This window comes from Neophocaena asiaeorientalis, unplaced genomic scaffold (assembly GCF_003031525.2).
Source record: "Neophocaena asiaeorientalis asiaeorientalis breed wild unplaced genomic scaffold, Neophocaena_asiaeorientalis_V1.1 scaffold470, whole genome shotgun sequence".
In the NCBI taxonomy this organism is placed as follows: domain Eukaryota; kingdom Metazoa; phylum Chordata; class Mammalia; order Artiodactyla; family Phocoenidae; genus Neophocaena; species Neophocaena asiaeorientalis.
The window spans coordinates 685,666-710,239 of record NW_020173714.1 but is presented as its reverse complement, the minus strand read 5'-3'; the positions used below and the strand labels follow the sequence as shown (position 1 = coordinate 710,239).

The 24,574-nt window shown below is 41.5% G+C and overlaps 1 protein-coding gene across 1 annotated transcript in view; it reads right to left on the bottom strand.

The window, feature by feature from the left end:
- Nucleotides 1–24,106, bottom strand: part of CDH8 (cadherin 8) — a 358,896-nt gene extending 334,790 nt beyond the window's left edge. Inside the window, exons 1-2 of the mRNA XM_024750646.1 lie at nt 23,989–24,106; nt 9,498–9,948 (exon numbers count right to left, since the gene is read on the bottom strand). Of these exons, the coding sequence (XP_024606414.1) occupies nt 9,498–9,749 (252 nt within the window). The 5' untranslated portion in view covers nt 9,750–9,948; nt 23,989–24,106. The remainder of the gene's footprint in view (nt 1–9,497; nt 9,949–23,988) is intronic.
- Between the last annotated feature and the right edge of the window lie 468 nt (nt 24,107–24,574).

Below are 24,574 nucleotides of genomic sequence, written 5' to 3'. Positions count from 1 at the left end.
AGACCATACAGATATGTAGTCGGTTAACTTCAGTGAGTCTCACTTTTCTCATCTACAAATTGGGGTGGCAGCCTAGCACATTGAGCCTTTCCTGCATGGGGTTCAAACGTGACCATGTGCTGCGGAGATTACAGGAACAAGTTCAAAGATCACCACACCCGGGTTTGACTCCCGGCTTCAACACTTATTCACTTGTAAACTCTAAAGCAAACAACTCTTCCCTTCAGTGCCTCTCTCCAGATCTGGCACTGGGAATAATGGTACCTTCGTCAGGCGGTTGCCAGGAGGACTGAACGAGAAAACTTTATAAAGTGTCTACCATATAGTAAACATTTAATAGATATTTAAACCTCCTTTTCTCCCCTACTTTAATGTCTCTGGCTAACGTCATCAAGTTCACAGTCTCCACTAGATAGTCACAGCCAAAATAATAATAATAATAGTAATAATAATAATCTATACAATACAGCTAGGTTACTTTATTAGGCTTAGAGAGAAATAGAAATATGCATCCAGTGTTTTATTCCCTGCTGTTCCCCCAATATTCCTCAGCCCTCCTGACCAGGCTCATTTGGATTCCGCTATTGTCTCCCACAGAAGCCCAGTGACATTTGATGGTCTGCAGATTTCAGAGCACATCTGCCACGCTGTGGTAAATACATGCAGCAGAAAAAGAAGCCCATGGATATGAGCAGGAAACAGCTCCTGTTAACTAATCAAGTTTGGGGAGGGGTGTTCCACAGACAGTAACCTCCCTCTGCTGTCACCTGCAAAACAGGGGAGTCCCATGTGCAAACTGGTGCCACAGCCTGCTGTGTCCAGCACTTATTACAGGGGTGCAAATGAGATAAGCAGCGGCTTCTACCCACAACCTTGCCTGGGGCTCTTGCAAACACCAGCTCCATGACTCTTTTCTTTAGCTGAGTGGTATTCAAAATTTACTCAAGCTGTCTGCAGAGAGCAAAAAGCATGACTTGCACTATCCCTGGATTAACTGATGATTGACTGATTTCTTTAAAAATATGTATTTTATGGTTTAATGTGCATAGGAATTACCTAGGGGCTATTGTGAAAATGCAGATTCTGATTCAATAAGAATGAAATTCTGCATTTCAAACTAGCTGTCAGGTGACAAGCTGCTGCTAATCTACAGACCCTCACTTTGATTAATAAGAATGTAGTGTATTTTAGTTCTCCTCCTAGATAAATCTAAGAAGATTCTTAAATGTTTTGAAATGGGAGTGAGGTAATAGCTGGTGCTAATGAGAAAACATACCTATATTTTAATGAAATATTCAGATCTTTGAATACTGACAACACTGTCTTTAATACATTTCAAAATATTCAAAGACTTAGTTAGGAACAGGAATATATATAATCAAATTATGCCAAGGGGTGAGTGTGAGTGTGTGTCTGTGTGTCTGTGTGTGCGTGTGTGTGTGTGCGCACGCGCGTGCGAGTGATTTTAAGTTAACTATAATAGAAATAATATGTACAGATGAAAAATGATGAAATATTAAAGAAACTACTATGTAGAAAACATGAGATCCTGTAAATGCCAAATGAGATCCTGTAAATGCCATTAACGCTTTTTCTTAAATAACATAGTACCTTAAATAACATTTCTACACTATTCTTACAGAAATGTTAAAAGCAACATGCAGGCTGACTGCATTACTTGAAAACTCCAAAGATAGTTTCCAATTTCAAGGCCAAATACACAATCTTCATACGATAGTTTCCCATTTCAAGGCCAAGTACAAAATCTTCAATTTTTGGTTAATATGTGGTCTGTTCCATGGTAACGAAAGTCATTTAACATGCACACAACAGTGCAGCAAGACTGTGGCTGTTCCTTCTCTCTTCATCGTTTCATAAAAATGATTAAATATTGCTGGCACTTTAATTTATTAATTGATGAGACTGAACTTCCAAAGGTTTAACACAGGTGTGGTTTAAAAAGTAAAAAAATTCTATTAATATTTACCAACTGATTTCACATTAAATGATGGTCCCCATGAATTTGCTATGAATAGATGGCATTGGTTTTAAAAAATTGAACAATATAACATTGTCATTTATTTTTCTCTCATTTTATTATATTTTACAACGTAGTAAAAGCAGAACCTAGAAAATAAAATGCAGAAAATTATAAAAAAAGATAATCCAACCATATATATTGGAAAAGAAGTTTTAGTATATTGGTATATTTCCTTTTATTGATTTGTGGTACCGTTATTAATATGAATTAATATCAGGCATTAACCTCTTATTTTGTTTGTTTGTTTTTTCATATTTATTTATTTTTTGGCTGCATTAGGTCTTAGTTGTGGCACGCGGGATCTTTCGTTGTGGCACATGGGCTCTTCGTTGCAGTGCGCGGGCTTCTCTCTAGTTGTGACACACAGGCTCATTAGTTGTGGCGCGCGGGCTTAGTTGCCCTGCGGCATGTGGGACCTTAGTTCCCTGACCAGGGGTCGAATTGATGTTCCCCTGCATTGCAAGATGGATTCTTAACCACTGGACTACCAGGGAAGTCCCCCCTTATTTTGTTTTTAATTAGGGCTACATGATTATTAGTTATTCATTAGATAGAATCATACATTTGGGATTTTTATAATCTTATGTTGTTTTCAACTGGGGAAATCTTTATACCAGAAATAGTGGATAGTGGTTATAGATACGACTAGGATTCTCCTTACGTTAGTTTTTAAAATCAAGAGTATTGACTTTGTTTGTGAAAATTGTTGAATATGGATGATCAGAGTGATAGGTACAAAGGAGTTGATTATTTTTGTTAATGTTTGATTATATTTTTTATGTACACATACATATCGTAATAGATACATGCCAGGTACTCTGTTCATATCACATATGCATTTTTAAATTAAATTCTACACCCATTTTATATCTTGCTTCTGATATTTATTCAGTTGCAATCATGTTTCCATGTTCTAAATTTTAACCATTTTTGGATGATTCATACTATTCTGCTATGTGATGCAAGGAAAGCCTTCCCAGTTGTGCAGCCTTTACGTTTGCCCAATCCTTCCCTCTGAGCTTTGGCTTCGTATTTGTGATAGGAATCAATTCTCTGCTTTCTTTCTTTTCCACATTGAATACCTTGGTACTATTTATTCATAAAATAGGGTGACATAATCTGGCTTTTTCACCCACAAACATATAATTACTAGCACTTTGCTTCAAGTGGGAAAAGTATCTGCCTCAATGAGATGACTCTTCAAGAGGACCGACAAAATGTGCAAGGCTCTTCTTGTAAGTCTGAAGGAATTTACTTTTCAAGGCATCTACAGAGATAAGCAGATTATACACACTCTCACTTGGCCCCTTGGTAAGGAACAAAGATACAATTTGGCTGTGCCCGAGAGCCTGTGTGACTTTCCCCTCCATCTACCTTCATAGCAGAGGTGAAAAAAAACAGTGAGAGTTTGGGGGCTACCAAGAGAAAGAATCAGGAGATGTCTTGGGATTTTACTCATGTACAAAGTCAGCTAATAGACTGCGTGCGTGCGTGCGTGTGTGTGTGCGCGCGCGTGTGTGTGTGTGTGTGTGTGTGTGTGTGTGTGTGTGTTGAGGGTTTCTGCTAACAAACATGACTTAATGCTATTCCATTTTTTTTTATATCAGCATCAAAAGACTTCCAACAGCTCTGGGATGCCTGTTATTTCTAAGCTGGGACACTGGGTAAAAGGCAGACAACCCTTGTTGTTTGGTCAGATTGAGACATGCGAGGCTGACTCGCATTCCTGCCAAATTACTGGTGCACAAGTCTCTGTCTGAGTAGGCAGAAGCTTCAGGAAACTGACAGCGAATTGTTCTCGCAAGGCCAAAGATACAATCTGGCTGTGGCTGCGTAGCCCAGTGCTCTTAACATGCAAACAGCTAGCAAAAATAATGGCATGTCAAGTGCAATTTTCTCACCAGCCGCTGACACCGTAAACTGTAATATAGTGTAATTATTTGGCACCCCGTGTCCTTCATACTAAACACCACCCAAATGATTTCCAAGTTACGGGGAAGAGGGGAGGTTAGAAGGTCAAATTTAAAGACAGAAAATGAGTCAGTACCTTGGAGGGAGAGAATTATAAATAGATGTGGCATCACCAGTGAGAGTTATATCCAAATAAGGAACTGCTCAGAAATCCAGGTAGGAGGGGAAAAGGGAGGAAAGAGAGCAGAGGAGTTTATGTAAGAAAGAGGATTTAGGATAGAACTCTGACCACCTGGAAAGCAAACCATTTTTTCCCAAAATAAAACAGTCTGAGGAACAGAGGATCACAGAACCACAGAACAAGAGCTAAAGGAACTTGGGTAGATAGGTTGCACACATTTTTTTTTTTTTTTATATTGCTTTCTTTTCCTGTTCCACAGGGATCTGTATCTTAAATATAATTCCATAATCCACTATACAATTACAAGTGAGGAAACTGCGCCCGAGAGACGTTGTGTGACTTTCTCTTCCAGTTCCTTTATAGCAGAGGGGAAAAAAGACAGAAGCCAGATTTCCAAGAGATCCTTGCCCATCTTTCTACCTAATTCAAAAGATCTCAGCCCTAGTTCTCTGTCTTCCAGTTACTCTGACCCTCTCTCAGCTCCTTAAATAGTCTTGTGCATATGCTATGTCCTCTGTGGGAATGCTGTCTTTTTTCAACCCTGCACCTTAGTTCATGGTTTTGGCATCTCAGCTCACAGGTGATTCCTTTAGGGAAGATTCCATCATCCCACCAAATAGACCAGCTTCCTCTATATGCTTCCAGCTTCCATAGACCCATGTTCCTTCACTTCAGAGTACTTATCTCAGTTTTAACATGGCATATGTCACATTATGATTATTTTCTTAACATCTGTCTACCCCTAGTAGCCCATTATGACAGAGGGCATGGATCTGTGTTTGCTCAGAACTGAGAATCCACTGGTAACAACACTTAAGAGATAGTAGGTGCCCAATAAATATTTGTGTAATGACTTGATCGATCACCCTCCTGACTCACAGCCAAGGGCTCTCATGATGGCATCAAGACGCCAGCCTTAAAGAACCCATGCACATTTCATCCCCAGGACAACATTTTTGTTTCGGTTACAAGACTTATGAAAAGCACCATGGGTTTTCCTTCTCTTCCTTTTCAAAACCAGACAAATAAGAATATAGGGTGAAGGGTCCCATGTACCACCTTATTCTCTTCCAGAATTGCCAGAGAAAGTCAACACAGGAGGTCCTGGGCAATGCAGAAATCTAAATATTTATGTGTGTATACAAACAGGCTCCAGACCACCTTGTACCACAGAGAGCTGGAGCCAGGAGCGGAGTCTGTTTAGCTGCTATTTGTTTTTCAAGAATTCAGAAAGATTTTTGGTCTAGTTTGTGACATAAGCGCAAATGTAAGCTTGCAGAAGAATTGGAAGATAATGGAATCCCCAGCCTGAATTGCTTCATGCCACTAGTAAGGGGGACAGCCTCCAGAGAGAAGACTCTGCAGCCTTCATAAGGAGACTTGTTTTAACAAATTAACTTATCACTATTACTACCTCAAAGAAGGACTTTTAAAATCAATACATAGAAACAATGTTTAAACTACCCAGCAGGTCTCTAAAATAAACAACTGAAAAGGAGAACATGACAGTAATGTACTGCCCCTTTGGCTGAAAAATGCTATTTGTATTAAAGCTGATTGGGTTTATCTTATTTTATAAATTCCCCCATGATTTAGGTGAATTATTCATTCACTTATTCATGCAAAGTATTTATGAGCTCTCCCTATATGCAGGCAGTGTTCTAGGTTCTGGAGATATTCAGTGAAGAACAAAGGAGACAAAATCCTTTTCTTTGTAGAACTTACATTCTAGTAGGAGGCAAATCATAAACATGATAAAGTATGGAGTATGTGAGACAGTGATCATCAGGAAGGAGAAAAAATAAAGCACAGTCAAAGGGTATGAAATATCAAAGATGGGACACTTATATTTTAGACAGAATGGGGCAGAGAAGGCTCTGTAAGAATACAGATCTCAACTTCATTTTAATTCACTGAGAAACATAGAGGCTTATGCTACTTCTGATCAAGGGGACCCTCAGTCATCCCACCCTATTCCCACGACGTTGCATAAGCCGAAATCTATCCAGCAGGGGCACCTAACTTCCCACTCCATCCCACGCCATCAAGCTGAGTTACAGTTACCCTTCAAGACACACGGAAATATCAAACAACACCTCCATCCTAAGCAACCTGGGCTAATTGAAAGGGCCCCTCTTTAGGCTCCCAGAGTCCTGTGCTCACCTAGTGATGTAGTTGTCAGTTTGTCCATCTCTCCAAGTACACACACACACACACACACACACACACACACACACACAATTAAGACTACAATCATGACTACAATTGCTACGTGCAGGCACTGTGCATAAATTATTCTCATCTACTTGTATTCATCTTATTTGGGTAACCCTTGAAGAGCTTTAGTTACTTTCCCAGGGTAAACATCCAGGAAGTGGCAAAGCCAATATTCAGACCTCTGCAGAGTCCATCTCTAAGGCTTAGTTCTTTCTCTGCATCTAGCTGCCTACCAATAGAGTAAAAACAGACAACAAAGGATGTAAGGGTATATGTGAAGCTCTGAAGAGCCAATCACTTAAAAGCTGGCTCTGCCCTTGAGCTTGAACTCAGTGTGCCAGGCCCGAGGCTCCCACCATGGTGACTCGCAGGAGGGCCTTTTACAGAGCAGGCGTGCTCACAAGTAACTAATGCTTCTCAGCCAGTTCCTGGGGAGAAGCTCAGCGATGAAGTGCTTTAGAGTCAGTCGTGGAAGAGCGTGCACAGAGATAAAACATTGTAAAGCACCCGTGGGCACCCTGATACGGATCCTCCCCACACTCGGCCTGACTCATAATCGGCAGCAGTCACCCGAAATGCATTCTGGGCTTTGCTACAACTCAAGATCCTCAAAGGCCAAGCTGTAATAATTCAGGAGCAATTTTCTTTAAGGGGAAATATATATGATTGGATATGTTTGCAGAAAAAGTTCTTCAGAAATAAGTTTAACTCGGATTTAACAATCGTTTGGGGATTGGCCATGTGAAGAGCAGCCATCAAGGATGAGAACCACTTTGGCCGTTTCAAAATCCTAGGGTTCACTAGCAACATTTCTGTCGTTCAAAGAGGCATGGATTTCTCAAGGATTACTAAGTCAAAAAAGGACAGTAAATGCCACATTGTTTGCCTCTCTCTCTGTTGCTACATTTAAAGAACGGAGACAAAATTACTCATTAGAGCCTGAGTCTAAAACAAACCCCAATTTAATTACTTTTTATATTCAGATAAAAATGGAAAGTTCTGGGGATAGCAAGTTTGTTTATACTACACCAGATACCATCAGTGTGGCAGACCTCCACAGAGTTCACTAATAGAAACAGGGAGAAAATATCCATCAATTATACATGTGTGCATGTACCGTATACCCAGAATTTCATACGGTATGAAAACGCCTTGCCTTAGCGCTGGCTAAAGAAGTTTTGAATTTCCAGAACGTAAGAATTTAAGAACTCTGCATTTTATACTCAATAATTCTTAAGTGCAAATTATAGTTTAAATACATGGTAACTAGTCACTAAGATGTAATAGGATACAGTGGATAAAATTATGGCCTTGGGAATCCCCAACCTGATTCAGATTCAGATCATTTACTAGCTCTACGATCTCGGTTTACTTTATTAACCCACCAAAGTCTCAATGTTTGCACTTAACAACAACAAAAAAAGATAATGTGGTCAAGAAGCCCCTATTCAAAACACGCTGGGTCAGATGTTTTGGAACTGAGAAGTTTTCACATTTAGAAATGTATTAAGGTAGATAAACTGTATAGTAAACAAAACCTTCAGCAGAGTCTGGGGCAGCACCCTGTAATCAAACACAGTAACATTTCTGCTGGGAAATATATGTACAGTCACAGCAATGGGATACACTACGACTATAAATAGCCTCCAGTCAGTTCTGCTACCTGAGTGTGTATCAAGCATATAAAAAAATTTTTTTTTGTATTTTGGACTTACAAAGAAAGGAATGTAGACCTGTTTTATACACGTATTGTTTGTATATATGTACATATGCACACGTATACACATATACATATAAAGAGCGAGGCAGAGGGAGCTGCTGCTAAAATCAAACAGGACTGTGCCTACAAAGTGCCGTTATGAGACTGCTCAATACAAAACAGTATCGACCAGAATGTGAATTGCTTGAAGGCAGGGATCAGTGTTTTGTTCATTGATATACCCCCATATGCCCAAAAAGGTACTTGGCTCAATAAATATTCTTTGAATGATTTCCCTTGTCCAAGTAGAACTACAAGAAATGAAAAAGCATAATCCTTGGGGAGGCTCAATCTGCGTTGCAAGACAATGAGGTAGAAGCAGGAATGGAATCAGAAGTTCCTAGCGAGACACAAAGTGTTAACTCAAGTCTTGAAGATCCATATTTAATTCTTTTTTTTAAATCACTGCATCTGGGAAACGCATAATATTGGCATGATTCACTTCTGAATCTGACTTATCAGGAAAATCAGTCCTTGGCAGGCTCGTAATTGGAATTCTACCTATGATGATGGTGAGTGTTAAAATTAACAGAAGCTTATGAGCGATTCTGAGGAATAAACATGTATAGTCTTCAATAACCCACAGTGAAACTTTGAAAAGCAGGCAGCCCTTATCCACACAAGGAACATTTGTCTAACCTGCCAACAGCAACAAAACAAATGTAAATCCAGTCTAACACGTAGATGCACGTGCACGCGCACGCACACACATACACCACACACGCACACCACTAAGCTGAAATTTTGATTCTATACATTCGATTCCATCTGACAATGAATGCAACAGTTTCCTATTGCAAAATTTACTGAGTTACAGTAAGTACAAAGCACTGCTAAGCACCCACTCTGAGAATTTCCCTTTCCCCATCCTAGGTTAATAATTGAACCAACCAACAAACAACAAAAAGAAACATAAAAAGGAGAAAAATCTACCTGCAATTGGAGATACATGGCCTCAAACTAAAATGGAACAAAATAACATCTTAGGAATCCAGGTGGTAGAAATTCAAACTGAGCAAAAATGCATACCTCTTCCAAGCGCTATAAGTTACAGGAAAGGTTTGGCATGCAGATTTCTTGTGTGAAATGAGAACGAAAAAGCTTATTTGTGTATGCATTACACAAGTGTTATTAAAGCTATGATATAAAAGATGGGGAGGATGGGAGAGATGGGGAGGAAGAGCTTTCCAGAGAAGAGCAGTTCGTTTACATTTAAATTTGTTACCATGGGATTATTCATATTCCTAAAGAACCAAGAGGTAAACTAACTAACCATCTGGCCTAAAGTACTTACAGCTAAGTGTGGCAACAACTGTGACAAGCCTAATGTTAAAGGTCTAGGGATCAATAACAGATCCCGAAATTGGGACCTTAAAAACGAAGCTTACCCGGCCAACAAGGATCGGTTCAGGTCCAGAAAACTCTTCCAGGACGAACATTTGATTCCAAACCCAGCCTCTCTTGGAACGGTTCAAAATCCGCTGTTCTTCACTCAGCCTGTTTAGTTCCAAAGGGAATCCACTCATTAAAACTGGAGACTGATTCATCGGAGCCGTGTAAATGCAAGGGGGAAGAGTAATCCATAATATTATTAATGGAGTCCAGAGATCCAACAGCATTTCCGCTAGCCGTTCTGGCATGGTCCCCCCAGTTAAGCAAATCACCACGAAAATGAGACAATTATTTTGTTTGCCTCTGGTCTGCAGCCATCCAATTCATCAAGCAGTGACGAGCATTTACTCACAGCTCTGCCACGTGTTTACAGCACGGGAAACAGACATCATCTAAGCAGCTTTTCTAAGACCACGATCCACTGGCTTTCCTTCTCATTGAAATTTCCTGCAAAAACAAGGAGGAAGAAAGATAAAGGTCCACTGCAACAGGTTTTAAAACAAAATCACTGGTTTTCAAAAGCATATACATGAACAATAGTAGGCATTTCCCAAACCCTTGAGTCAAGAAAGTGGACCTGAGGAATTAGAACACGTAAGCTAACAGGTCTTTTTATATTGTGAGCTTTATTTAAATTTTCGTATTTATATTTGTATTTATGTTACTTATCAAAAAACCGCTTCAAGTTCTCTTTTCCCTCCTTGCTTCTTTCCTTCCTCCCTCCCTCCCTTCCTTCCTGTCTTCTTTCTTGCCTCGCTTCCTTTTCTCTCTCCATTACTCCCACTCTCTCTTTTCTTATAGTCGTTTTGGTTGTAATGCAAGTTTGGGTGTTGCCAATACTTTCTTGTACTCTTGTAGAGATTGCAAGCCTCCTTCCTCCTTCCCCCTTCCTTCATTTCTTCCTCTCTTTCTTCCTTCCTCCCTCCCTCTCTCCCTTCCTTCCTTTCTTCTCTTCCCCTGCCCCTCTCCACCCTCCCAGTTTAAAAATAAGTTCTAGTTCACTTTAGGCTGAACTATGTGAATAAACTAGACTGTAATGGGTACATTTTTAAAAAAAATTACAAATGAGAACAGGAAGGGAAATGACCCCAATTTTCACAGTCTTAGCTGCCGCAACCCATCAGAAGGGATTGTCCAGTTCAGGGCGCAGAATACAACTCTCTGCTAGGATGCTAATAAAGAGTGAATAAAATTAGAATGCTCCCGGAGAGAAATTCTGTAATGTCCAGCATGTATGTTATAATCAGGATGGTGTCAAGGCTCCCATTCCAAATGTACAGTTGAACAGGAGATTTAAATTATGAAAATCTCCTTTAGGAATGAAATACGGTAAAAATACAATTTTCAATTGTAGAGACTCAGAAAGGGATGGACAAAAAAAAAAAAAAAATCCCCATTACATGAGGTGTCAAATACATTTTTTTGCTTACCTACAGCATGGCAAAACGTGTTTCTTCCCTCTCAAAAAAAGTATTTTTAAAGAAATAATGTCCACTGCATATCCCAGAGAGAAGCCTTGCTGAATTAGATTAAATGGGAAAATAATTCATCAGGACACTATGGGGAACAGTTTGGCTCAGGGAATTCATAATGGGGTAGGAACCTTTCCTCTGTAGGTCCCCGGTTCCATTCTGGCTCAGAATGGGAAAGCAAGAACGTCATTACGTTGGCTGGGCTAGTGAGTGGTCTTAGTGAAGCTAGCTGAAAAGGGCAGACCCAGATTCTGCTGTAAAGACAGGAAGGATCTGATCTAACAAGATGGTCAGTGGAATAGCCCTGCTTGTCACTCTTTGCCTGGGCTCAGCTCAATCACTTGGATTCTCTCCGTACCTCAAAAGAGGCCCCACCCTGATAAGTGCATAGGGGAGTCACTGCAAGCAGCAGTTGTTCTGGAAACTAAAGGGAAGACAAGCTTTCCATAGGGAACCAACTCAGACCAAACAGAGTCCGGAACAACGTCCCAACTTTCCTTAGAATTGCAGTACACGCAGGGAAATAAAAAGCAGATTTCACAGTAAGGCCTTCTCTCATCCCAGTGTGAGGGCAGAACTTTGCAGGCTTCAAATTGAAAACAAAAGTTGAAAGGTCTTGGTAAGAAATCGCGAAATATTAATATCACTCTGAATTGCCAATCCACTTAAATGGCATGTATAGCACAACCATCACATGCCATGCTCTCCTAGACATGGAGCAGGGACGATGATACAGGACGGTCACGCTATTTGGCAGACTCTCTGTTTTACAGGCAGAAAAACCTGGGCTTGAATCCCAGCTCACTCTACATGCTGTCTCTGTAATAATGCACGAACTACTTAAGTTCTCTGAGAATTTGCATTTCTCTTCTGCAAAATGGCAATAATAATAATTCTTACTTTCCAGGCAGTAGGGTGATTCACAAACAAGACTCATGTGAAGCAGCCAGAACATGGGAAGCACTCAGTAAGCTGCGGTGCTTGTGGTTTTCCTGAGCCAGACTGGGAGGATGGTCCTGACACCAACCCTTTGGTTAAAAAAGTCAAATGAAGGAGCAAAGAGTTAAGCTGTGTGACCTCCTCAGAAAGGGTAGTGTAGTCAGGGTACGAGAGTCACACAAAGTTAGTCAAAAACCTTCCTGAAGGTGGGATGTGGGAGGATGAGTGGGATGCTGGTAAGAGAAGGGCTGGACCATACTGGATAGAAGGTGATAGTCATTCTATTCACAGAGGCCCTGCCTAAACACTTCTCAGGGAAAAGAGACTTATTCTCTCCAAACACACCCTGCTCCATGCTGGGCCATATCTGAATGTTCGAAAGCCACGTAGACCATCGTCTAATCGCCTGAGTGCTATAGAGGCAGAACCGTGAGATGGTTGTGAGAGTTTTCTCTAACACCAGCCAGCGTGGGGATTGAATTCCAGTCAAGGAACTACCTTTACCAGTTGCATAATTGGGGGCCAATTAACAACAACAATTAGAATTATATCTACCTAGCGGGTTTATTTTGAAGATTAAAAAAGATAATCTTGGTAAAGTAATTAAGAAAAGCTAGAATGGACAGTTATTTTTAAATTGTGCCAAATACTCTGCGAGTATTCGGGGATAAGGAAAGTTAATCCCAATTTTAACTCCTAACAGACACTTCCTTGATGGAAGCCACCAAGTGGATGGAATGCCACCAAACCACTCAGGATGGAATGTGACACAATTGCTGTCCTACCTGAACTCGCCAGAATCAGGTAAAAAGTAATGATAGACCCTGAAACAATCTGATTCAATAGTATAGCTTCACTAGTTAGAATGAAGGTACTAATAAAGGAATGTATGCATAGCCCCCAACAGTATCCATTAACACAATATCTTCCAGTTAGATAAAGCTTACTATGCCTTGTACTGTTTTACTCAAAACCGAGGTGCAGAATAATTAAATGACTTGCCCAAAGAACACCTCCAGTAAAGAGCAAACCATTGTTTGAATCTAGGTAATCTAACTTCAAAATTCTTTCTTACCAGAATCCCTTCTCTTATTACATAAATATTTGATAAGCATATACTGTGGGTCAGGCACTAAGGCTAGGAACGCAAGCAGATCCGAGTTCTTATGTTCAGGAAGCTAAGAGTCTAATGGTTAAAGACTAAGAAATGGATACTTAGAATCTTTTATTTAGTCTGAGAAGGGTTAGGGTAGTACAGAGTGACAGGTATGCCACTCATCTTCGCTGCCTTAAAGAAGGCTTCCTGCAGGAAGTGTCATCTAAATGTTGAGAAGGAATTACCCAATGGCAGGGGGAGCAGTAGGTGTAAAAGGACATTTAAGTCAATCGATGGACAGGAACGAAACCACCATTAATCCAGGATTTGTGAATGAATCAGTACCTAGCGTAGTTGTAAATCATTTCTTGTCACATCATCCAATCCATGGCCATGGTATCTTCTCCCTACCCACCAAATCGTCCTAATCATGGTCTCCAGAGTACAAGTCAAATCAGTGCCCTCTTCTCTGCCAGTTCTTTGTGAAGAGAAGAGCATGTTTGATTTCCAAAGCTTTGAGGAATAAAAACAAGTGCCATCCCATGGAGAGGGTACGGGAGACAGCGAACTGAAGCACAATGAGATTGGCATTTTAAATGATGTTTAATTTTCACTGAACTAAACACTGTCAGAGCCTGAGGTCATCTCTCTGTTAAAAAGGAAAACCAGCAACAGTTAGAGGCAAGGGTGTGCAGTTAAATATTTAGCACGTGGCTCTCTAAAAGAAAAAAGAATCCCTGAGTTTTGATTTCCATGATAGAAATACTTCCACCATGACCAATTTCAAGTTTTCAATGTGACCACTAACCAGGTCTGGCAGTTTGAGAAAATTTAACAACCAGCTCTGGTTCAGCCAAGAGTCACCTCCAGAACACCCCTAGGTGGTGCTTCTCAAACTTCAACATGCATACAGATCCTCGAAATCTTTCTGAAATGCAGGTTCTGATTCAGTAAATCTAGGGTGGGGTTTGCAACTCTGCATTTCTAATAACCTCATTTGTGATGCAGATGTTACTGATAAGAGGACCATGGTTTGAGAAGCTTGGAGTTCCAGAGAATAAAACCACCTCCTAACTCTGACCTTCTTAATGAAGACTTGAAAGATTCAAAGGTGTGGTGAGAAAGTCACTTCCTCCTCAGTGTCATTTAATGCCATGCCCATGAACTACTTACTAGCACTAGCACGGTACACACATATATCAGACTTCGGGAAACCCAGCACTGGAGTGTATGGATTTTGCACGATGTCATAACTTACATACTTAACCCACTGCATATGGGACACTGGGAAGACTGCTCCAATCAGTGGAGTGTTCCCAAGCATGCCATCGGGGGTGTTGAGACTTGGCCTTCACTTCAGCGGAAGTCTATTACTCAGAGAGAAATGGGATTCTACTGTGACAATTAGAACTGTAGTATTTACATGCAGGTACCTCTGCCACAGGCAGAGGTAATTTATCCTCTTTGATGAGGACAGAATAGCTTTATAGGAATTCCTGAGATGCAACCGAATGTTATGTTACTGTTATCAGAATTAATAAACGTTGTAAGAGTAGCTGTGTACACAAACCGCTTAACTCTATGCAAGGAAGAAGAAATTGAGCGTCGTTTGTAAAGTCTGGGTAAAAATCAATTTATTTTTAGATTTTCTAACCACAGTATGTACGTCTGGCCAAGCAATCCACTTGATTAGAATGCTGCATTGATTTACACCTCGAGAGTGAGATGAAGAGATTTTACAGTCTCTCTGGAATTCTTACAAATAAGTAACTCTTTACTTTTTTTATTTATTTTTTTAATATTTATTTATTTATTTGGCTGCTCTGGGTCTTAGTTGCAGCACGTGGGATCTAGTTCCCTGACCAGGGATCGAACCCAGCTCCCCTGCCCTGGGAGCACAGAGTCTTCACCACTGGGCACCAGGGAAGTCCCCTAAGCAACAGAATTCCTCCAGAAGGCATCTTGCCTTACGTAAGATACTTACAATCCAACTTTTCATTCACTTACGTTTCAGAGATAGTTTTAATTACAGCCTGAACAGGTCTGAACCCACTGACCTCAACTTTTTTTTAAGGTGAACTCAGTCAACTTTCAGATATGTTAAGTCATTATGCAAAAATTTATTACACCATCGATTTGGCAAACAACATGGATTGAAGTTCCCAATGATGAGCCACACTCTGAAGCCTAAAATAAAAATGGGCTTTAACCAACACTTTAGAATTCAATCTTGCAGATTATTTTGGTTGACAGGAAATTACGCTTTTATTATCCACTGGGCTTAGCGGCCACAATATTTCATGGAAGCAAAGATGACACAAAAGACCAGAGAGTTTCTATTAAAAATGTTTCTGACCTTGAATTTACAGCCATTAGCAGGCTGCTTCAAAACAGGTAAATGCACACTGAATTCGAAGTGTATTTCAGCGACACGGGGTATGTGGTTCAGCCTGTGGCCCAGTGCAATTCACGCCAAGCCCTGGACTGGAGAGGAACAATACTTGCATGTGTCCAAATATAAATAATACAAGAGAATCGCCTTTCCTAAAGCCTTCAGAATTCCCTGACCAAATTCCCTTGGCAGGATAGAATTTGATTTTTTTTTCTTATTTACACACACACACATTTATCTCTCCCCTCAACCACAGCACATCTGGACGTCTTTCTTGGGCATCAGATCATACACTTACCCAGCTGTCTCTCTATCCAAAAGCATATCATTTGCTTGTTTTGCCACTCAGAATAATACCTGCCAAATCCAGTCTTTGCTGTTATTGACACGCTATTGTTTTTCTGCAGGAAGCTTTAGTTTTCCTCAAGTTCTATAATTACTGGTTACCATGGCAAAAATAGATAGATAGATAGACAGATAGATAAATAGCTAGGTACATGCCCTCTCCTCATCCTCCCCCAAGATGGAGTCAGAACTTTCTCCTTCACATAGAAGCTTCCCTGCTATAGACATTTCAGAATGGGGTAGCAAAGACAGGAAGGTCAAGTTCCCTCTTGTAGTGTTTATAGACTCAGAACTTTATTTAATAAACTTTCTTAGAATTATAAGGTTAGTTAAGATACTGATGCTGAATCTATCCTGTTGGATCTTCTTCAGGCAGAACTGTCTTGAAATCACCTCACAAAGATGAATCTAAGTTCCACACTTCCCTTGCCGATTAGACATAGTAGTACCAGGAAGTCGTTTCTCAAGTGTAGTCTAAATCCTTCCTTCTCCATTTAAAAGCCACATCCTTTGCTGTCTTTAAATCACCTGCTCAAAATTTAATAGTCAAAGACCTAATGAGCGAAAACAATTTGTGCTGGCCCTTCGCTAGAAGAGGTCACGGAGAAGTAGTGACCCCTGGTTCACCCATGCGCTGCACCCAGGCAATCAAAGGCTCCTTAGCCCTCCCGGTCCTTGGAATCCACGTCCCGCCCACTGTTCCTGCCCTAGGAGCCACTTCAAAGATGTAGCTTTGAGAGAGCCATGCGTTATTGAGACCATCTGGACGGTATATGTGACTGAACCCCGTGAACGCCTCTGTATCAATAACTTTAAGACTCTGACGGGCAGGTGCAGAGATCTTGTGGTTGCCCAAGACAAGCCTCATGTGTAACTTGCTTATTGACACTGCCACCTACCAATCTGGAGTGGCCTGCCTCTTTTTTCAGTCTTTCCTGGTCCTGCAAGTACAGCTTTGGTCTGAAATTCCAAGATTTCAAACCAATGCCCCTTTAAATCAGAGTAACCACCAGGAATCAATCTTAGTCTTGAGAATCCTGTAATACAGTTGAACTGTGGGGACACAGCGGTTGACAACACTGACTCTGGAGTCAGACAGAAGTCCTCTGAATCGCAGTCCTATCGTTCCTAAGATAAGTGAGCCGGGCGCATTTATCTCAATTGTGGCAGAGGAGGAAACTGACTTGAAGGATGGAAAAAATTAAATGAGAGAAGCCTTGTAAAACTCTTTGTCAATGGAGCTATGATAGTTACAATTTATTGAATGTTTCACCTGCTTAACAGAGAATCTTGACTGATTTTTTTAAAACTATTTTATGTCAATTTCTTGCTGGATTACATCGATGGGGAAAATTCTAGTGATCTATGTAAACAGGTAATAAATAAAATAACTTTTCCCAATTCTTTTTTTTTTTAAGGCATGAACTAAGTGGGATATAAATAAAACGGCATTTTACAAATAGCTTTCCCTACCGACAGCTAACAGAGGCTTAATGACTTCAAATAGTTTTATGAGGCCTCTACAGGGCAGTATTTTTTTAAATTTTATTGAAGTATAGTTGACTTATAATGTGTTAATTTCTGCTGTATAGCAAAGTGATTCAGTTATACCTATATATATTCTTTTTCATATTCTTTTCCTTTATGATTTATCACAGGATACTGAATATAGTTCCAATGCTATACAGTAGGACAGAAGGATGGTATTTTTATCCTACCCCCACCCCAGGGTCAACCATGTCTCTCTTTTCCATAGGAGACATGGCATTGTCCATCACCATTTCTCCTGAAAGGGCAAAATGCAAGCATTACACATCTACACTGGAACTACTTACTTTCAATCAAATTGTAACCACTCATTGAAAAAGTCTTTTCTTCTACAAGAAAAATTCCATTCCATGTCATAAACATCTAGTGCATTCTCATGAGAACGGTCTACGTGGGAAGTCCCTACTAATTCAAAGATGAGGACAAAGTGATATCTAAACATTTCTCAGACAGGAGTTCAGAGAAGATAATCCTAATTAGAGGTTGGGTTCAGGTAGTATCTTCTTCCAAAAATATTTAACAAAATTTTTGTACGTAATGCAAGAAATTTTAGCACTACTGATGATGGTTAAAAATTAGCAGTGCTTCTTTCTTGCTTAAGAAATGTGGAAATGGTTAAAATCAGATATATCACATAACCAGGGCTACAGAGTCTGTAATACTGAAACTGAAATGCAGCCAAGTATCCCAGACTAATAAGTCAAGATTCTGCCAATTAGATTATACTCTGTAGTAACCACCCTTACAAGTGCACCTTACTGTCATTCTTTCATGTTTCAAAGGCTTTATAGCTTAAAAACCACCCACTGGCACTGTTACCATGAACTCCATATGGACACAGAAGATGGATGGGTAGACAGATAGCAAGCAATCATTTGACAAAAATAATATTGAGATAGCACACCGAATGTATAGTTCCTGAAAATCAAACTGCTTATACAGATACTAAAATAAGTATACTATCTTCAGCTACTATATTTTAGTGAAATTCAAAGACACGTATATTTTACTACTCTAATCAAAATAGGTATGAATTAGTTTTTTTCATATTTCTGAGCATCCCCATTTTAAAGATGGGAATACCTGGACACAGAAAAGTTAAATTCTGTTTGTCAAGCTGAAACAGCAGTGGACTAATAAAGAATGAAATGTGCCCTTGTAATTTTTACATTAAATTTTGGAGATGAGGTTGCATAGGTAAGAAAGAAAAACATTCCCTTATGATATTTATATCATTCCCCCATCTACTTATTTTATGTTACTTGTGTGTGTCACATCAGGAATCAAATAATTATATTTTATGCATGAATTCATCTAGAAAGAAACAATGCATGGAAAATATGGTGCTTACTGCTAATAGAATATGACTATAGCATAACATTTTCACTTAATGATATACATAGAAAGAATTAAGAAGATTCCGTTTAATATTCCTTTGGAACACATTCCATTTGCTTAAAGTATCAGTAAACACATCCCCGAGCACCTTATCATGGAACCTATTTTTTTTTCCTGTGTGTATTTGTGAGGGCCAGGTATCCTGCTGATTAAAATCAATACAGAGGAGTCTTCTAACACACTCGGACTTGCAATTCACATGAGGTTGATATGAACTGTTCAAATACAATATATTAAAGAGAAAGAAGAGAGAGAGGGAGGGAGCAGAAGAAGGAAAGAAGAAGTAAGCTCTTCCTCGGGTACTTTTTTATACATTCTCTGCAAGGGAAAGGTACAGACACTGAGTTATATATGCAACACTTCCATAATTAGAGCATTTTTCCCAATAAAATATAACTTTGCATCACAAAGAGTTTAATAGCATTCTTGATGCAAGTTTAGTCTTGGAGGCATTCTCAATTTTACAAAGCTGAATTAGGTCATTTTTATATGTCCATATCATGTGGAAAAGCTGTGTTTAAGAATAAACTTGGGACAATTTATGAAATTTCTGTAGAGAAAATTGAGGTAGACTGTCACAATATTGGACTTTAGATATAATTGCATCCCTCCTTCCCCTTTACTGAGAATACACTAGAAGAGGAAAAAAAAGGCACAGTGTTTGCCAGTCATTAATGCATTAAATCAATGTATACTGAGCACTAACTATGCTTTGCCCTCAACCAACCATCATTCTAGCATTTGCAGTAGTCTTTGGCAAGGAGGGTAGGGAAGGAAACTGTTTGAAGGCTCTAAATACAAGGGTTATTCTTTTATGATGCTGTCCAAAGAGATATAGAAAATCACAGCTATATATTTCCACCTACTAATAGAACTATACAAAAAAGCAAGACTTCTAAAAGCAAGAAGGAGGATGATATTTGTGACAGGGAATAGCACATGACATTTAAACGCAGGAAATAAAAGCTTAGGACATGATAGAAAAAGGAAACTGTGTTGGCCCCAGTGCTTTGCCATGAAGAGGTGATGGAGATTTCGTTCACAGCAACATGTGGGAGAAGCAGCTAAATGGCATCCCTTGAACTTATTTCTTTTCTGACCGTCTGAAGTTGCCAGGTTCAACTAATTTTCTCCTCCTGGTTACATCTGAAGCGGGTTCCAGGGGCAAGAACCAACAGTTCAGCAGAGATATACTGCACACATCACAGCATCAACAACTTTCTATGGGAATGGAATGAGAGCAGACGAATAGCTCTTTGGTTAATTAAGCCCCACTGCATCAGCTGATGGCCTTGAACCATCAAAATATTATTCTATTTCACAAATATACATTTATGAGATTCTGGAAAAAATTTTCCCACACCACAAACAGATGTATTTGCTTTAAAAGACTAGTCAATATACAAATCCAAGAAGCCAGGAGGGCAAATCAAATAATCTAAAGCTGATGAAATGGCAAAGGGAATATGATACAAATCTCCTACTTGAACCAATAAATGAGTTAGTTATCTAGGGACGTTTTCAGGTTTTCTAGAAGTAAGAGGTGTGTGTGCGTGTGTGTGTGCATGCATGTGTGTGTGTGTGTGTACAACACATAATATAGAGCGAAGGAATCAGCTTGGGTTTAATTCTACACTCTGTAGGTGGTGTACAATACACCACAGTTAGAAGCCTTTTCCTAAACTAAAAAGCAAAATTGGTCCATTTCAGCTGTGAATGCCAACAGTGCTGAAGACAAAGAGAAAACTGCATTTTTTCCTGCTTCTCTGAATAACATTGTAAGAAATACAAAAGTATCAACAGCACCATTGAGCAAAATACTTTCAAAAGAACGTCTTGGGACCTTAGATTTCACCTATAATTTAAAGGCTATTCTGATTACGTTTGTTCCTTGATTTGTCAAACACAAAACTTTGCTGATGGGGAAAGAAAGAATGGTTGGCAATACAAACTGAATGTCGTTTTACCCATGAAAAGCTTTTGGCCGTGCATGGAAAATTTGCTCAGATTGGAATGTTGATTAAGTCATAAAGTGTGCCACCTTGAGTAGAAGAATACGAAGATTATTACTTTTTTCTTTAAAGCATTAGTTTACTTCTAATGATAAGGTTACTTCCGAACAGTTGATGAAGTGTGGATTCTCACTTTTCTGTATGTGCTTGTTCCATTTTCCTCACCAATAAACAGTGAAAGGAACCTGGAAAGGAAAGCCCTGAGGTACAATTTCTTGAGTAGAATCATTATACCCTCCTTCTGTGGAGTTTTCTTGCTTTGTTCCAACAATCAGGTGCTCCCTGCTAACCAGGAGCAATCAGACTTTAAATCTATACAGAATTTACAAGGAAATGTTGCACCATGAGTATATTTATGTAACAGTGTTTTCAAAATGCCTTCTCAAGTGGTCTGTTACATTCTGCTGAGCGTGTTTTACAGGTTGTTTAGTTTTTTTATTCCTTTTTTTTTTTACTTAGAGCATACTGCCATTGGCTACTTAAACTGTGTTCGGTGCTAAACTAAGGGGCTGCTTTAGATGAATACTGTCTTGACCAGAGTTCTGCATGATGCCCAAATAAAGTTAGTTTTCAGGTTAAAGACTTCCTTCCCTTTCAAGTTGATATGTGTAGAGCAGGCAAATGGAGATGCTATTCCAGTCAGGGCTGCTATAAAATTGTTCTTCAGCTAAATTCATAACACCTTCAAGAGCTCAAGAAATGTATCCTGGACACCAAAAATGCAGCCAAAATATATTAAGAGTCTTGGGTAGAGAGATCTACCCATTTGGGGTCTTAAGAGTTTTAAGAGATACAGATTATAAGGCAGAAGAATTGATTTTTAAATAGTAATAATAACTGGAAATATAAGATCTAGGTTGAAGGGGAGAATGATTAAAAAGTTTGCATGACAACATTGCAGCACAAATTTCAGTGTCTCTGAAATATCTGGCTTATTTGTGATGGTCACAGGATACCTTAACGCCCGTTTGGGTGGCTGGGGAACAGAATGAGGAAGATGAACTGCTGCGGAACAGCCCTGAATGAAGCAATCCCCTGAGTTGCTGGGAAGGCTCTTCTCTGTTTTCAGAACAGATTTTCTCAACTCCAAGCCCTCTTCAGAGTCCAGGAAAAAAAATATATATCAAATGTGATTTAAAATCCTGCGACTGCTCCAGCATGAAATGACTATGTGATGGGGAGCTTCAAATCTGCTAAAGCAGAATTACAGAATATTATTATTAGTATTATTTATTTAAAAAGAGGGATAGCCCTAGAATTTCTTTCAGCCACAGAGCTCAGGGAAGTGGAAAAACATGTCGGGACATGATGATTATGGAGAACTTCCTTTGAGGGATTAAAAAAACAAAATGTAACCCTCAGAGAACATCCTCTAAAGGTATCAGACCTGTCGGTAAAAGAATCTCTCTCTCTTTCTCTCTTATACACATACACACGCACACACTAGATAAAACCCCTGCAAAACTGGACACAGCTGATGAAAAGCAAAAGCCAGGCAGAACATTCAGTTGTGTTTGCCATGAACGACAGGGCTCATTTTGCATGCAGTGAGGTACAGCGGCCAGGTTCAATGGATGGAAAATCCCACTCTCAAATCTTACATAAATATCTCTTTCCCACACACAGTTTTCCAGTTGAAAAGCTCCTATAATGAAGCCAGAGGTGACAGCCAAGGGAGGGTTGTTAACCATTGAGATGGCTGTCGGGATTGCTGTAAAGAGGGCAGGCGCTTTCTAAGGGCCCCAACCGTCCCCAATCCCTCCGATCTGCTTCGCTGTGGGATCGATTCGAGAGGGCAGTGCTCCTATGCCTTCCCCAGCGTCCCCGTTCCCATTCCCGGCACACAAATTCTATGAGGCCGGTGAGAGAAAGGAGCCAGCTGATCTGATTAGCAGCTCCGGCGCGCTAAGGGATGGTCGGATCATGCCTCTTAAAGAGGAAACTCTTGTGGAATCTTCAGGAAAGGGTAGTAAAGTTGAAAAGACCGTTTCTCCCTTGCTTGAGTATAAGCTCTATCCTTTAACTGGAGCTGAAGTGAGCAGCTGCCAGCCTGATTTTCCATCACTGACTAATGTGCGTTTGCAACAATAAACAATTAATGTTGTTTGATATCTTACATTTAGCAACCCAAGCAAACAGCTGCCATTTCGCCTCGGGAAGGCAAACGGCTAGTCCTGGACGTGCAGCCGGCTCTATGCCTGCGCGGAAGGGTCCACGATAACGAAACTTTGAGGTTTCTGCCAGATTGGATGGGGAAGGCTTTGGTCTTGGGGAGGGAAAAGACGCCGGAAATTATGGATACCTGTTGGCATCATCGTTGGCGGCGGCAGGTTTTCGCCGGCTCCCTGGCTTGACTGGAGCCTGAGAGAACGGGCGCAAGTCCCTTATGAACCTGTTACGCGCTGGCAGAACCCAGGCAAGAGCCCGCTTTGCTTCGGGCCCTGCGAGGGGCGCAGCCCGCCCCGCAAGGGTTCGCGGACGGGGAGGAGTGAGATGTCAGAAAGCGCAGCTCCGGGCTCTGCCGGAGTCTGAGGGAATTTCTGGCTCAGCTCAGGAGGCCTCTGTGAGCGCAGTCTCGCGGGCTCGGGGAGCACACTGCTTGGGGGTCCTGCCTGGATGCGGGGCAGCATCTCCGCGTCCGCAGAGCCGCGGGGCGGCTGGGGAGCCCGGCAAGTTTGCAGCGGGCACCGCGCTCCCGGGCTGGAGGAGCCACTTGTGGGAAAGCCTCGCGCTGGGGCTCTCGCAGCTGAGTCGTGGCCCGCACGACCGCGGGGGTCGCCCTCCCTCTCCTCGGGGGTGGGGCGGTGCAGCAAATCAGCCAGACGGCACCCCCGATCCCCTTCTCCTCCTTTCTGCTCGGGCTCGCACCTGCCTCTCATCCGGCGGCGGGTGCTTCCCATTCACCGCACGGACCCCGCAGTGAAGGCGCCCGGCTGCAGCAGCGCCTGCCTGTGCCGTGAGGCGGCGAAACCGCCAGGCGACAGCGAGAGAGCCCTCAGGAAAACTGGAGGGGCACAGCCCGCTTGCTACTACTCCCCAGGATCTACTGTCAGAGCAGGTTGCAAAAAATCGTCTGGCAGAACCCTGAGGTGATCCCATCATCTGTTCAAAGCAGTAAAGAAGACATACCTCAGCCCCGCACCCGGGCGGCGAACCCGCATCCACCAACCGAGAGAAAGGAGGCGCGCAAGGTGTCGGAAGGGGCATGGGATTCCTAAAAGAAAAGGTCCCTTCTGGGTCCTCGGGGCGTGGAGTAAAACGAGGGTGCGTAGGGGGACCACTTACTCTTGCGGGGCTCCGCGCCGGCGAATTTCAAGCCTCTTGGTTCACAAATGGCTGGAGGGGCTCGAGGTCGGCTCCCGAGGGCGTTCCCCGCGCGCTGGGCAGGCGCCTCCGGATCGCGTTCATGCCTCTCGGAGCTTCGGGGCTTGGTGCGGAGACGCCGGGCGGGCGCGCCGGGCCCTGAGTGTCCGCAGCCCAAAGTGCGGCTTCGCTGGGTGGGCGCTACTGTCCGTGCACAAACCGGCAACAGGGATGAGCTTCGAGGAAGCAGGGAGATTCCAAATAGATTCACGAATTCTGGGCTGAGCGCTCTGGCGTGCGAGCCCGCCTGCCTGCCAAATGTAACTGTGAAGTGATGTGGAAAAGTGAGTCTGGTGCCTCCCCTGACGGATCTCATTGGGCAGAGCGAAGAGGCAGGTCTACCACTTGGAAATTCATGTATCCTCCTTAGTTCTCCCCCGCTACCAAGTGGGCGCACAACTTTTCGCTCCTCGCTCTCGAGCACGCCCTGCGCGTCTCCGCCCCGGAGCCACTCCGGGAAGATGCGCCCTTCCGTGTCCTGCGAGCAGCCCGCGGAGGGCCAGGCTCC